The sequence below is a fragment of the Lagopus muta genome, chromosome 6 (genome assembly GCF_023343835.1).
Source record: "Lagopus muta isolate bLagMut1 chromosome 6, bLagMut1 primary, whole genome shotgun sequence".
NCBI lineage: Eukaryota > Metazoa > Chordata > Aves > Galliformes > Phasianidae > Lagopus > Lagopus muta.
Genome location: NC_064438.1, coordinates 966,186 through 982,045, shown reverse-complemented (window position 1 = coordinate 982,045; position 15,860 = coordinate 966,186). Strand labels below are relative to the sequence as shown.

The window sequence follows — 15,860 nt, the reverse complement described above, 5'->3', positions numbered from 1 at the left end:
ACTTACATTCAAATCAACTGGGATGGCTTATATCAATAAGTTACCAAGCCTTTAGTAAAGATAAAAACAGAAGTTGGTTTATTACAAACTAACAAAAAGGCTTCATGTAAAAAAACAGGATTTACAAATTATTTGTAATCAAGTACACGCATACACCATTTCTGTTCTAAAGTGTCTAAATATTTTAAAATTTAACGAGGACACTAAAATTTAACATTTTACAATTGATCTAGGAAACAGCATGTCACATTTTAAAGCCCACTGATAAATAGTCACCACTGCATCTATACTGAGCCCTTTACATTTAACTAAATAAAGTCTGAAAACTGCATTAAATTCCATTTCAATTCAGCCCTTTGCTTTGAATACTAGAGAGGACAAGAACTGAAGTTCTCTATGTGAACAACACTCCTCCAACTTACTCCCAGATTATAATGGAAAACCTGCAAGCTCTCAAAAATGTGTACATATACGTAACTACTGTTGAAAAAAACAATAAACATCGTAAATACTCAAAGTGAGAATGACAATTATATGCTGAAAGTGTTCTCATGTGAAATCGCTAACAATTATAAGCCTTATCCATCATTTTTACTTCTTTCTAAGGACATTTATAGTTTCCCCATTTTGAAGTGAAAGCTTTTAAAACTTGTGAAGTGCTTTTTTTTTTTTCCCTTAAGAAGTTCCAACAGCTGTTTAATAGGAGAAAAACATTTTGTTATACTTGGGAGCATAATGCCGTATATAACTTTGATGAGGTATCAAAAAGCCACAAAACCTTAAAAGTGCTCATTTTTTATTAGCTGCCTTAGGACTACATGGATTTAAGGGTTTTTATAAAAAGACTACCATAACAATAAAAGAGGAGTCATTTGATGGTTTATTTACTCGTTATAACCTTTGGAAAGTGTCAAGCGTTGGTTAAAGTGTTTGCTTCAGGCTGCAGTTTTACAAGACGGGCTGTGGATTGGTCAAGCCCCCTCGATTCCTGACCCTGAACAGATTTAGGAACAGAGTACAGCTGGCTCATGTCCAAGCAGCCAAAACTGCTCCTAGGTACTTTTATTATCTTTTTCAAACTCATAACCTACCTCCTACGAAATTGCACAGCCAATTTCTCATGCAGCTCAATCAAATAGTACTCATAGGAACTACAGTTTATGATTGTTTCATGCTATAATTAGAATATCCTCCATGAACTAAACAGTCAAACTTTTAGAAGACTGCAAAGAAATGTGTCAAGTTTTGATCCCAGGACAAATGTTAAAGGCAGAGAAAAATATCACAGCTTGATTCCAGTTTTCATTTGTGACGTTACATTTTTGGCTCTTCATAGCTATGACACTTAGTAAAAACCTTCAGTAGCCATACACATGCAATTTAGTCTCAGATACTGTCCTTCTTCAGAAGCACACTATCAACTATTTCTTCACGTGAGCAAAGAAACAGGGATATATCCCAGTCATCTGTTTTCCTTTGAAAACTTTTCACTGCTCTGCCCATCATGTGGCAGTTTATCTGTAGTTGGATCTTTAAATTCTTAACTGGCACTCAGCGTCTTATCTCCAACTTCAAATAATAAATTCCTAATCAAAAGACATTTGCTAACAGGAGTTATAAGCTAACAGTGCTTATTGACTTGAATACCTCCTTCCCACACACCACCAGGGCACAAAACAAAACAGACACATTTATTTCTGCAACAGTTTCACTCAATCTCACAGTTTTGGCCACTAAACGATTGTTTCACTTGAACACTCCACATAGCTACCACAGGTGCCTCTGGTGCCCTTTTTAACTTCACACCATCCTCCACATTCGAAGGCTGTACTCTCACAGACCACCCCTCAAAGCAGGTGTAGCATGGGGTTAGTTGCTGCCATTTTAGGTCCAGATACAGTATAACCAATGTGATCATAGCTGGCAAGCCCACGAATGTTTTAATATCTCCACTAACTCAAGCTTAGACTTCATGGTTTGCTCTTGCTGATAAGTAAGCTTATGGTTTCATCAACTTCCTTAATGGCAAACACCAGTTTATCTTTTGAGTATAAATGGCATTTTTAAGTACTAACCTCCAGGTTTCAATTTGCATCTCAATACCGAACCCCACTTGCCCATATTACCTGCAAAGCAGTGCTAAATCCATCAGTTGGCTGTGCTAGCACATGCAAATACACCTCTGTTCTAGAGTGGGCTAGCTCAGGTACCCTTGAACATGATGGCATTAAAGCATCAGGCCTTACGGAGCCAAGAAACAAGTTAGGGGATCAACAGTACTAATGCTGTGATGTTTCAGTCAACGTTCAGGAAAGGCCACCGCAGGTTCTCAGGCATGGAAGCGGGTCACTGCAGCTTGCCTTTTGCATCCAAGAAAAGCTTTAGTACATTTTTTAAAATCAGCACTAAGATTTCATCTTCTCTATGTTCAACTGATCACCAATGTTGCTTCAGCTGTTACCAAAGGTGCCCATATTGCATGCTACGAAAACATTTCTGTGCAAATAAATCCTTGATTTATGTTCACATGCTTCTTACTCCATCTGGAGAAAGAAACCTATTCAATACACAGCATCTAAGCTTCCTTGTAACTCATAACCTTTGCCTTCAAATGCACGGTCAGCTTCCTATCTGTACTTCAGGAAACACAAGAGCCTTCCAGTTTCACTTACTGCACAGAGACTTTATACTGTTAAATAAATGACATTTATCTATTAAGAAAAGAGTTGCCTCATATTACTCAACAGAATGAAACCAGCTGATTGCAGAGCAACACTGAGAGACTCTGGAACAAAGAGAAAGAGCTCCACCACAAAAGAATCACTGGGTTGACCGGTGCTGGTTGAGTGGGACAGCTAGAGTAGCAAATAGAGAAAAGGACATTTAAACTCTACTCCTGGAGGAAGCAGGAATAATAATTTAAACAGAATTATGAAGTTAAAAGCTACAAAAAAAAAAAAAAAGTCATACTAGGAAGAAATACTCTATTAACAGCCTTAACAGTAAGGAATAAAGTGAAGCTGTACTGAGTACAGTAGTTTAAGCCACAGTGCCTAGAATAAATGCAGCTACCACTGACAATAAATGGGATTTCATATCTAAGATGGCAAAGCAGTCATTACTCAGAGAATTTAAAATTATGAGTAAAATCTCTAAATTACTTTGGAGACTTTAATTACAGTGATATGTTTAGCAAAGAAAAGTGAGAAACAAAGGAAGTAACTCAACACGTTTATTTAAATAAGCACATTTGAAAAAGTCTTGACTTAATCCTATGGTATCAAGTTTGGACCAAAACAAGTCCCTCAAAATATTTTAGTACTTAATGGTTGTTTTATTTTTAATCTGTCAAGCTTTGCACTGACTGTTTCATCTGCAAATTTATTTTTATAAATTTGAGTTCACACTGCAGTATAACCAACAGTGCAAGGCAGCTTATTAAACACAAATACACGTTAGTTCCCCTTGTGAAGAGAATCCTGTCTAAGTGACAAGGCCAACAACAGGAAGAGAAACAGAAGCAAACAGATGTAAGATTACTCCTCTAAGGTCAGGCCACAGGTCATAGACTCAACTGAGAGAAAACCCCACAGCACCTGGCTGTGCTGCCTCCACTGGACAGCATTTAATGAAGATTTTAATTTACTGAATTTAATGAAGATCCACCCAAGCAACTTCAGGGGAACAAAAAAAAAAAAAAAGCCAAGAGAAGCAAGAAACAGCAGAGCTTTAACTCCATTTGCCTGTTTAGCAGGTGACAATGTTTTAATTAAGGTGTTTGTTCTTGTCTGTAGGAAAACCAGCACAGTGCAAAACAAGAACTATAACTCTGAGTAAGCACTACCTTTTGGAGCACGCACTGGCTTTTTCTCAGTGCTGATTATAAATTCATAAAATAACCCTTGGATTTGTACCAGATTTATATCTAAATTCAGGAAAGGATCTTGTGGAATCATTTGAAAGCAAGAACATTCATAAGATTTCTACTTAAAAAAAAAAAAAAAAAGAGGTACTATGCATGGCCATATCATTTCATAACCCTTAGTTGTTCATAATGTCGAAGTTCTTTATTCCAATTTTCAATGATACTAAGCAAGCAGCCCTAAATTCATCATTAAAGCCAATACAATGCATGCAGAGACACTTTTAAGTTCTCAGACTGAGTAGCTGTCAAATGATCAGCTTTTTTTGACAATTCTAATTAAAAGCAGGTAAAATAATTTTAAGGATGAAGGAAGGTACAGGCATTTTAGAAACTGAGTGACATCTTATCTATGAAATTGGCTCTCGGCATTTGTAACACAATAGAAGTGCACCAGTGACAGCAGAGCAAGGACCCAGGCTGCAGCAAGTAAGGATTTGCTCAGATGCAACAGCCATGGGCACAGAAACAAAGGAAAGACACTGTTTACCTTCAGAAGGCTGCAGGTGGGCAGGGATCTCCAGCAAGACACCCTTGCCTCCACTGCCAACCCTTAAATGAGGTCTGGGAACAGGTGGATCCTGGCTGCATGCCTTTCAATCACTCAGTGCATTGCACACACCTGAGCTCCCCTGGTTGGCCCTGCCTTCCCACCAGGTGCTCCATCACTGCTTCAAGCTGTGACTTCGCATTTCTGCTACAGCATTAACATCAGTTTTGAAAGTAAAGACTCACTTAACCAAGGAAAATCACTTACCTTCTTGAGAAAACCTTGACTAAAATGAGTCACTTGCTCCTGTAATATGGCAGACGCAAAAGAGACCAAACAGAACTATCCCCAAAGATCAAGCTTTATGACACTAAACAGACTCCAACCAAAGGGATTAAAACAGCAAACACAGCACAAAAGCAACCAGTGTAAATGAAGTTTAGCTAACACCTTCTGGTACACTCCTGTACTTATCATGCCAGTTACACCCTACAGACTTTTTAATACGAAAAATAAATAGGCAAGGCTAAACATTGCCACTGGGGCAAGAGTCTAGGGATCAAACGTGGTGAATTTCAGAATTAATTCTGCACAGTGCAAGTGTTTCCTTGTAAAACCTACAGAAAATTTCAGTTACAGTCACTGCCTTAATGACGTGCAACTTTAAAAACAAAATTACAGTAGGTGAAGTCCTTAAAATACAATGTGAAACTGAGCCATACCTCTGCAACATTTTCTATGATGATAGGCAGGAAAACAAAATTAAAACATTCAAAACAATATAAACACGTTTACCCTCCTTATACGCAGTTCTTCTATAGTCTCCAATAAACTTGTTTTGAAGTCCAAGAGACGAATGAAGAGCAATGTGTCTGATGGACTCTGAAGAGTGGAGTCCAGCGGCTGCATTTTAAGGTCTTCATCCATTCTTAGGGCTTGTCTGCAATGGAAAAATGTACATTTTCTCTTTAGTTGATCTTGAAGAGGATATTCAAACGATAAGAAAAATGCAAATAAATACATTTTGCAAATAGTAAAACTACTTGTTAAAGCCATTATGCAATCTTTTACATTTCCATTTTAAATTAACATATGGTACTGTTAAAAAAAAAAAAAGCAAAAAAAAAAAACCAACAAAACCCACCAGCTCTACCATCAATTCACAATATTCATTTACTTGTTTCTATGTTTTGAGCTTAGATTTTTGTTTTAAATGAAGACCACAGTGAGCATAAAGTAGAACTTTATTTGTCCCCAGAGCTACTGCCCTATGCAGGCATGAAGGTACAGAAAATAATACATCTGGCCATTGAAAGGCATAATTTTCCCCAGCTTGAGATTTCAAAAATAATAATTCAGGCTCAATTTTGAAGGAGATCTTCCAAATGACAATACTTGGGATTTCTGACTTTGACCTTTCAGAAGAAAACTTTCCCCTTCTATTCCCATGAGATCTAGTACTGATGTTTGGGCTCTGAACTAGTTCCATCAACTGCAGTCAAGCAAGGAGCTGCACTCACTTTCATACGCATCTCTAGGGACAAAGCTCATTTGTTAGTGACATCAGGGATCATTATTGTACTTTTGTCAGTTCAGTCAGCATTTGATTTACAAAATGCACTCTCCATACTTTATATATTTCGTTTGAGAACAAATGCCCAACAGCCCACCTGAATTAACCCAGTAACACGCACTGCTTCCGCACACTCTCCCGTCCCTGGGACGCGCTCCGTACGCTCAGCACTGAAGAGGCAGGGGCAGGGCACAGGAGTTACGACTGACCTGGCCACTGCCACAGAGCTCTTGGGAAGGAATTCCTGCAGGAAGAGCAGAGACCTGGTCTGTATCATGGGGCCATAACAACTACAAATCAGGACTCGCCGCTTTTTCTGCTGTTGTCTAAATAAAACCCTAACATAGATCAACTTTAAGCTGCTTGCTCACGGGTAATAGATTGATTCCCTGTTCAGTTGCCCCACCACAAGAAGTTATATCAACTAAGTTACTGAAAACACGTTTTTGCTAAAAACAAGAAAAGATCTGGCTCATTTATGTCTTCCACCTTAAAACATAACTAATATTTACTGATATTTGTTTATTACTCAATGTGAAACAGTTACTTAAATTTCTTTTTCAGTGTCTAAATGTGTATGTTTGAAGGATTTCTAGGGGAGAAGAGATGAATAGGGATCCAATAAGAGCCACATACAGTTACCACTTTGGGCAGCCAGTCTCTTGTATCAACATGCACAGAACACGTGTTGTGGCCAATCTGCAGCATTTTAGGCAACATAGGCCTATTTTGTTACTTGTGAGGGTGTTTGTTTTTTTTGTTAAGTAATTTTTTAATATTAAAAAAGACCTTTTTTAGCTAAAGTAAATCAATTAGATCAGGCCCCCAAATGTATTTAGCAATTCTTTCTTCCAGGCTCTCAACATTGTTCCTTACCAATAGATGCTGCACCAGTAATTCACAACGCACAAACATTTTTAATGCTGTATCAAATACTGGGAAGTTATCATAGCTGCAAGACTAATAACAGAACACCATGCACAGTAAATTAAATGTTAATTTCAAATTGGAATCATCCCATATTCTGATCTGTAGGGTAAGATTTTGTGCATAAAACGTTAAGACATGACACGTGCTCTAATTCTGCTCCTGTCAGCTCCAATTCCACACTGGAGTTCAGGGATCCCAAAGCAATGGGCTTTCATGGGGCAGTACTGCTACCACATGGAGAATCCCAGAATTCTGTTTTACCAGAGGGGATGAAAAATAACTGTTTTTGTGTAAAATCTTGACATGGAAAAACGATGGCCTATTTCAGGCCCTCAACCTACCAAGTTGGGTGCATCTGAATTTCAGTTTTTCCATTCAAGTCAACCAGCAGTTGACCTAAAGCAACCCTAAACTGGGGTTTGTGATTTTCTTTCCCATCACATTTGGGAACTGCTTTCTTAGGGAAATATTTTCAAGCCAACGTTACACTCTAAGGAATGAAGGACAAGAGGCCTCAGGCATCCCTGGGCTTTCCTTCAGCTCACTGAGCTCAGCAGGAGCACTGGACAAGCAAGCCTTCTCCTCCCTAAAGCAGTGAGTAAGGATAAAGGCTTTCCTGGCTGAAGCTCATTGAGACTTCCCCCATCCCCTCACTGCAAAGTTCCATTTTCTCCTGTGCAATTTGTACTGGTTCTGCCACAAGGAGTTCGGGCTGCTTTTTCTAAGGCTGCAACAAAATGCTTCACAGCCCACTGCTGAAAACTGCAGGGCTCAGCGTGTGCTCTATGAGTTCCCTCCCCTCTGAGCTGAGCGCTGACACTCCTGGGGTCTCCTCCATCAGAGAACTTTGTTACCTGCTAAGTGCTTCGCACTATGCTTGAAAGAAACAAAACCATACCAAATGTGATAATGAAGGCACAACATTAAATACTTAAAGATAACATATACTCATTAAATGCCCGATTCTGATACATTAACACAGCTGTCTACAAATACTCTGCAAACACGTGATAAATAACGAGTGTCCTTTCAACAGAGCGAGCACAAAAACAGTTCTTGTGCAACTAGAGATATTCCTAATTAAGTAGATACTACTTCAACAACTGCTATCTGTCAGAATACTTTCAAAATACAAAAAACATTCTGGAAAATGCACCCCCAAAATTCTAAAAAATTAACAAGTGAAAATGATTAAAGTTCTACACTTGAAGCATTTACTGCAGTTGCTTTTCTGTGTTTCTCTTTGTGCTCAAGAAAATAAGAACAAAAATTACTTTTTAAAAAGCACATTATAAAATCCATTTAAACACAATTTTAAGTGCCATAAAGGGCTTTCTATACTTCGAAAAGCACTTATTAAAAATTACATCTTAAATACCCTACACCAGAAAGTAAGTTAGCCCATAAGCCTGATAGGGGTCAGGGTAATAACACAGAATGAACAAATTACACTGTCATTCCACTTAAATTATTTAAGTTATTTAATTTGACCTGTAGATAGTCTCTTGTCTTCTCATCATGCCTGACTTTTAAGTGGGAGGTCTTCATTCATGATGATCCTTTAATGGAAGCAAAGCTTTCTCCATTTAACCCATGGTGTTATCAATCATGTACAGGGATAAATGAGGCTGTAAGATTTTGCCAGTATCACAAATGACACTGTGACCCGAGGCCAACATCTTTATTTGCTTCTCCAGTGATTCACTTCAGCAGATATTAACCAATTTTATAATCCATGAAAGGCAAAATTAAAGGACACCATCCATAAAACAGAATAATTCCTATCAGCAACAAAGTGATGTCTGTATTATCTTATAAATTATACGGCCATACAGTGTAGTAATGTAATGAAGTAAAGATGGTAATAATCAAATGCCTAGGGCAAATGCTAATATGCATTTAATCACTCAGCATGAAGCCATTTGTCACTACAGTTGAATGCATGTGTACATAAAATACATGAGTCACGTCCTTATTGTTATACTATAACAGCATCAATTTCACACTATCATTTTACCACAATAACAACTGGAGGTTTTGATATTAACTAAAACATTCAAACACCAGAAGTGCAACTGACAGCAATACCTTTAAAAAGAACTACTTTAAAGGACGTTCCTCCTGGTGCCATTCAACTCAATGCTTCTGAGCATTGTATGTGTGCAGAATTAATTTTGGGATCTTTTTATTTCATTTCATTTTTTAAATAAAACCCTTTAACAGTATTCTAGTAGCACACTGAGTGGCTGCTTAGAAACAGGGTAATTCATGGCATTTTAGCTAAGGTTGCATCAGTTCTTAGTACGTATCATCCCCGATGTATAATTATTGTCACTTACCTGTTTAAAGGTATTTACAGATACACAGACACATAAAGGATAGCATTAAGAAAATCAGACCTTTATGTTTAAAGCGTTTGCATGCAGGAGGAGATGAGCTGAAATGTAAGCATCAAATTCCATACTTGGTGAAATACAGGAATCAAAGACATCAGCAAAGAAGCTTTACCTTCATTAGCGACTTCTGATCCAAGGACTGACCACAATATGGCTACCCCATCTCATGGGGAGACACTGATGATAAGAAACAATTCCACCACCCCTAAGCGTTGGATGCGGCCCCATAAATTTACCATTTTAACTGTAAGAAATGTGTCTGTGACTATTTGCAAAGAAAAAGAAACAACCCAGCACCAACTGAAAGAAATTCCTGCAGATACATAAAGCATCCACATGCACACAGTCACAGCAAGTCAAGGGCTAGAATTTAAATCTGAATATGCTGTTACTGTAATTTCAAGATGTCAGCAATGCAGTGGAACCATAAGGTAGCTTAATGTTTAACAAGCACACTGCATATTTTCTTACAATCAAGTAAAGAATAGAATGCTGACCAAATAAGACACTGACCAAATAATTCCCTGACCAAAGGAGATGTTACTGACATTAAAAAGACAGACAAAATAAAATCACATGGCAGAGGACAGCATTGCTTCTACAATCCCTGATGCCCAAGAGAGTTTAACTGTACTGCATGATCTGTTAGAAGATAATGCCTCACATATATATTTTCTCTTTCTGAGGACTCTTTTTTGACACTGTTGAAATACCTGCTTTCATTGCAAAGAAAATTAAAAACAGATTTTACTAACCCATTGCCATCTTCTTTTAAAAATACCCGACAAGTTCTTAATTTCTATTACAAATTGACTAGAAATTAGGTAACAAGCATTCAGGTGTACCAAATTGGCCTTAAAAAGGCCTTTACAGAGCCCAGAATCTCTGTGAAGATGTACGAAGTACTGTGCCTGCGGGGAAGGAAGCAGGTGCTCACCATTCTCCAGATTCCAATCATCAAGCCTGTCTCACACCTTGGTTGCATAAACCAGATGGGATTCCACTATGAGAAGATAACCTACTGACACAGTGACATAAGACTTGGACAGTAAGACAGTTTGGTACATCTCCTACATAGAGGCAACAAGATGACAAGACTAAAATAAGCTACACCAGGTAAGAGCTGTAGACTTGCTCCAAATCCATCATTTAAATATTTATCTGAGTTAACATCTATTTTACTGGATCAAGAGAACTACAGCATATTAAAGGCTGTAATTGACAAAACATTATTTGTAGACAGCACCCTCCCTACCACTTGTGTGTGATGGTGTTCTTTTTTCCCAGATTAGATCTGGAGAAATTCTATGGGTAGGGTTATTTATTTTTAAGACTTTACTGGATGAAAACTATTTTATGCAGTTATATTTGATATTATCTTAATCCATTTTTTAGTTTAGAGATTTATAGAAAAGGCATTTTTTGCTTTCAGTAGAACATTGCAATAATTCTCTTTTATCCTACATCGTCCAACACCCCTACCCCTTTAGGAAAAACACTGCCTTTCAGAAAGTGCAGCAGATAGCAACACAACCAGCTGAGCAAGGATTTGCTGTTATTTATGACAAAGTAATATTGAAATAGGACTCCAGAAATGCTAAAAAAAAAAAAAACAACAGAAAACAACAACAACAAAAAAATCTAAGATACCTGTAGTTGGATTACCTTAAAGTAAAAATCATTCAAAGCATGGGGCAGACTTGCAATTTTCCAATGCAGAAAACTCTGATTTATTGAATTTTATAGAAAGCCAAGCAGCACTGTCAATGTAATGCACTAACACTGAAGTACCACTTGACACTGATTTTGATTCTGGATAAATGTTAATTCATACAAAAATACCACAGAATGTTTCTTATCCCTTCACTACACAGATGTGAATTTGGGGAACATACACCATTTAAGAACAGCTGCCCTAGGTCAGGCAAAGGGTCCTTCCAGCTCACTAATTTATTGATAATACATAAAAGTCCAGTTGTAACTCTCCTCTACTAAATGGAAGAGAACAGTAATTCTTCTCCTTGACCTTGCAACTACAGGATTCTTAAATTAGCCCAGAGCACTAATTTGGATCATGTGTTGCTTTTTATAGAGTCAAGTACAACATTCCTATCAGCACGCAATTTATGTTTTGACAGTATACCTTAGGGATTGGTGGAACCAGGCTGCTTCGAGGCTTTTGGGGAGAACACAATCCATCTTTATTGATAGATTAATAAGATTTTGTTGTGTCTATTCTATTTCATTTTTCCACACTTAATAAAATTAGGTTATGCTTTTATTAATTTACCTTAAAACAGGACAGAATTATTCAGAGGGCTCATGACAAATTCTGAACCTAAGACTGCCATTTTAACGTATTGCTAGCTCCTAATGGAAGGAAAGATGTTACTCTTCACTGCTCTAACAGATGAAGAATTAAAATAACAGCTTTGTTCCATGTAATAGATACTCCATTAGTCAGCACATTCTATCCAAGAAAGATTTTTGAACCTGCTGTTGTTTCCTCTTTCCCAAGGGAAAAAACAAGCAAATAAACCAGCCCTAGTCACAGCAAGACATCCTCATCTGTACTATTCAAAGCTTCTGGCTCAAATTCAACTACATTTGTTTACATTCAAAGTGAGCAAAGATTTTCACTCTGGGAGCTGTGAACTTGTTCTCAAGTTGCCTCTGTCAAAGGAAAGTAGGGTATCCAGAGCATGGGGACAGAGTAGGCCAACATTACAACCTTAATAAAGCACAAACTGCTGTTTGTTGCACCTCTGTACAGCGTACACAAACGAAAGTGAGGCAAACTGAACCAAACACATTCCTGAGAGAACCAAACCAGTGACCCAGAAAGCACATGGGAAAGTTCCTCTAAGTGAGATTCTATTTTATTTCATCTGTAAGATGAGATTTTAAGTGACCATAGGCATTTCAATCAATCATCACAGTGCTCCAACACAGCTTTTTTGGATCAGAATCCAGTGAGTAACAAACATGGAGCTGCAGTTAACGTAACTTACAGTTTAAACTTTTGTCTGGTACTCCCCAGTTTGTATTGCCTCCTGTTGAATTCTGGATGAAATTTAAGAGAACTGAACTAGTTGTCCAAGAACTACTTTGCTTTAGATTTGCATTCCCTCTCCTCTCCTTAAGAATTCTTTTGATGAAAATTTATAATCTTCCAGGCATTAAAAGAAAACAAATAAAACAAGTTGATTAAAATTCGCACATCATGCAAGTTGGCTAAAAGGTCTAACAAGCACAGAACTGTCTGGATCCTTACCTTCTTTAATAATAGAAAAAAGTGTACTGTATCTGTCTTTGATAGGACAATACTATGTTTGTTTAGTTGTTTTTCATGCACAAGTAAGAAAGATGACAAAAGAGAAGGAGAAACATCAAGTTATTTCAGGTAAAATTTCAGGGAAGGTAGGACAATTGCATTAGAAATATGGGTGCATTTGCAATGTGCTGGTTATAAGATTAAAGTTTCCTTCTCTTGCTAACCTTTCCATTCCAATATTTTTCAATATTTAGCTGATGCACTCTTAACTATTTTTATAAAGGCACTGTTCAATCCACATTTTTTGTTTTAATAAACACAGTACAGCTTTCTGTCAGTCTTGCACACAGTGATTCAAAAAGCAGCTTACGGTTTTTTCTTTAATAACAATAGTGCCACCTAGTCGACAACCTAATGAACTGTGCTGGCCTGGCGCTGTACTGTAATTACAGCTGGAATCTCTGAATAAAATTGAACTATTGAACTGTTTCCTAAAAACATGTATGCACAAGGATGTACACCAGTAGTTATCTGTAGTTAGAGCAGTGAAATAACTACATCAAATATAAAACAAGGAAATACTGGGGCTCACTACCATCAAGCAAGGAATTAGTCTATACTAACAGATTTTCACTGAGGACTGTATAGAAGAAAAATACATTATTAAAGAAAGTTGTCAGTTACAGAAGCATCACTCAGAACCATGTTGAGCTGTGGCACTTTTCTCATTAAGGGGAACAAAGGGGAATAAATTGCTCTCTTTGCCAAATCTGAACTGGAGAGAAATCAGGAGAAACACTGGAAATCTGCAGTGTCCTCAAGAGCAGCACTACTGATATTTGGGAATATAGTGATATTCCCAAAGCATTGGAAAGGAGCTGTTTTGTATTCAGAAAAATAACGTGCTTAAGTGTGCGTAACAAATGAATACTTTGAGCAATACTTTTTCTCCACAAATTCTTCTTGAACCCAACTTACTCCAAACTGCTATTAAACATTATGAGACCCTCATGGTGAAGCTCCTCAAGGAAGTAAGCTGCTCACAGAATCATAGAACAGCTTGAGCAGGAATGGACATGAAAAAGGACCAAGCTCCACCGCCCTGCCACAGGCAGCATTGCCATCCACTAGATCAGGCTGCCCAGGGCCCCATCCAACCTCACCTCAAAAGCCTCCAGAAAAAGGACCTCCACAGCCCTTTGGCAACCTGTTCCAGCACCTCGCCACTCTCTGAGTCAAACATTTTTCACCTACCACCAATACTGCCCACTCAGCAGCTCCAAGAGGAGCTCAGAAACACAGCAGCAGGCAGGGAATGCTGGAGCTCTGCCTCCTCCTCAGCAGCGCTCCCAGAGACTGCCGACGCAGGCAGCCGTTCTCTGCTCCCTGGGTGCCCTGTCCAACACCACAGCTTCATGCACCCGGGGAGGCAGAAATACTCTGCGCTTTTTTCTCTTAAGATACACAAGAGACGACATGACAAGATATTTTACTAGTCCTACTCAGTACATATTAACACGTACATACCACCAGCGCAAGGTGAAGCAGGCAGGAAGAGGAAGGAAACGCAGAGCCAGCCGGCCGCAGCCACCACACTGCGCCCACTGACGCCTTCCCGCCTCACCACACGAGGGCTGAGGAGAGCTGCGCTCAGCAGCCGCCCCTGCAGCGCTCACCTGTCTCACGCCGCTTTGTGCTTTGGCAGGAATATCGCCTCTGGCAACAGCACACACTTCCACAAGACCCTTCCCACCAATATCCTGCTCCATTTTGTTACCGTGGCACAGAGGGGCACGCTGACAAAATGGCACTTGGCATGGAAACACAGAGGAAGCAAAGAGGCATCACTTGAGCAGGAAAATGGCACCCACTGACTTCCATCAACACTCACTGAACCACATCTTCAGGTATGGCCCAAATTCTGCACGAGTCTTCATTGTTAATATCGAAGTTCACAGTTGTATTTTTTACAAATCTAAACTGCTTTCCTCAAACTGAGGCTGCGTTAACATTGCCTCCTTACATTAAGGAGAGGCTGCACCAATGCAAGTGTGCTGCCAGGCCCTGCGAGATACTTCAGTCAAGCAAACACAGCCTTAAGACAAAAAAAAAGTTTCCAGCACTGCAATCCTGACCATCTCTCAAATACACTTTTCAAATACCTTAGAATAATTTGATCTTTTTTTTTCCCCCCCAGAAACAACTTTCTTTAAGGTCAAACAAAAAGATGGCCTTGTTACTCCATTGGAAAAGTCAAATATATATAGGAATATAAAGCCGATCACAATTTTTCCTTAATTTTTTTTTTCCTGCATTCTTTTAAATTCTTTTATGAAGTAGACAAATAAGCTGTTATTATTAGTAGAAAAACAGGACTGGCAAATATCACCCAATTCAACTGATGGCTTTATTGGGAACAGCATGAGACTAAGTGCCCAGCGATGTCTGAAAAACATAAGAGTTAGTTTAGTTCAGTTTTCTTTTTCATAATTGTACTACACAGAAGAAGCTGATGTAAGAGACTGGGGGCAGGTGAAGAAGCAGGGACTCTTTGGCTGAGTGGATGTATTACATTAATTTCTTAATATGTGAAGGAGTGGATTACCCCTCTAACAGCAATGGGAAATTAGTTTCTTTATTTCTTCATTAAGACTGTGGGAGGGAAATTAATTTTCTACTCTGGTTTTCAAAATTAATTGAATATATCTTTATTAACATGATAAATATGTACACATACTTTTTGGTTGAAAGAATTCTCTAAATTAATCCTAAGCAGACATTTCCCAGGCAGTTTGGTAGCACATAACTTTCTGTTTAGTTTCCTAACATTATAAAACTGATTTCACAAGTCCAATCTGTTAAAGCCACCTATATAGAAGAAAAGCATCTCAAAACAGTTTTTCTAGACTCATTTGTGCAGTATCAGTTGAATAGCATATTATTTATTCTTCACTTCTTCCTACTCCATTATTCTTGTACCTGCATTCCTGCAGCCTAACATGCACCTAAGTGTTTATGTTTTCATGCATGTAAGCGTACGCAACACAAATTGTCTTTTGATTGCTCTAAAAGGAAAACATGATTTCTGAAAACATAACCCACTTAGCTGGAAAAAAGGGTCTAGATTTGCACTTAGATGAATTTGCAAAACATCTCCAATTGCTCACTTCATTTCCTATGCAATGTCTTCATATCTGTATTGTACTTCCTATGATGTACTTCCACCACTGCATTGTTATATTATGTCCTTTAGAACTCTTCTAAATACCAATAGC

The 15,860-nt window shown here is 38.3% G+C and overlaps 1 protein-coding gene across 1 annotated transcript in view; it reads right to left on the bottom strand.

Moving 5' to 3' along the window:
• The window catches only part of CCDC73 (coiled-coil domain containing 73), a 53,071-nt gene extending 38,717 nt beyond the window's left edge, over nt 1–14,354 (bottom strand). The window contains exons 1-2 of the mRNA XM_048948103.1: nt 14,095–14,354; nt 5,208–5,352 (exon numbers count right to left, since the gene is read on the bottom strand). Coding sequence (XP_048804060.1) covers nt 5,208–5,352; nt 14,095–14,354 — 405 coding nt within the window. The remainder of the gene's footprint in view (nt 1–5,207; nt 5,353–14,094) is intronic.
• Between the last annotated feature and the right edge of the window lie 1,506 nt (nt 14,355–15,860).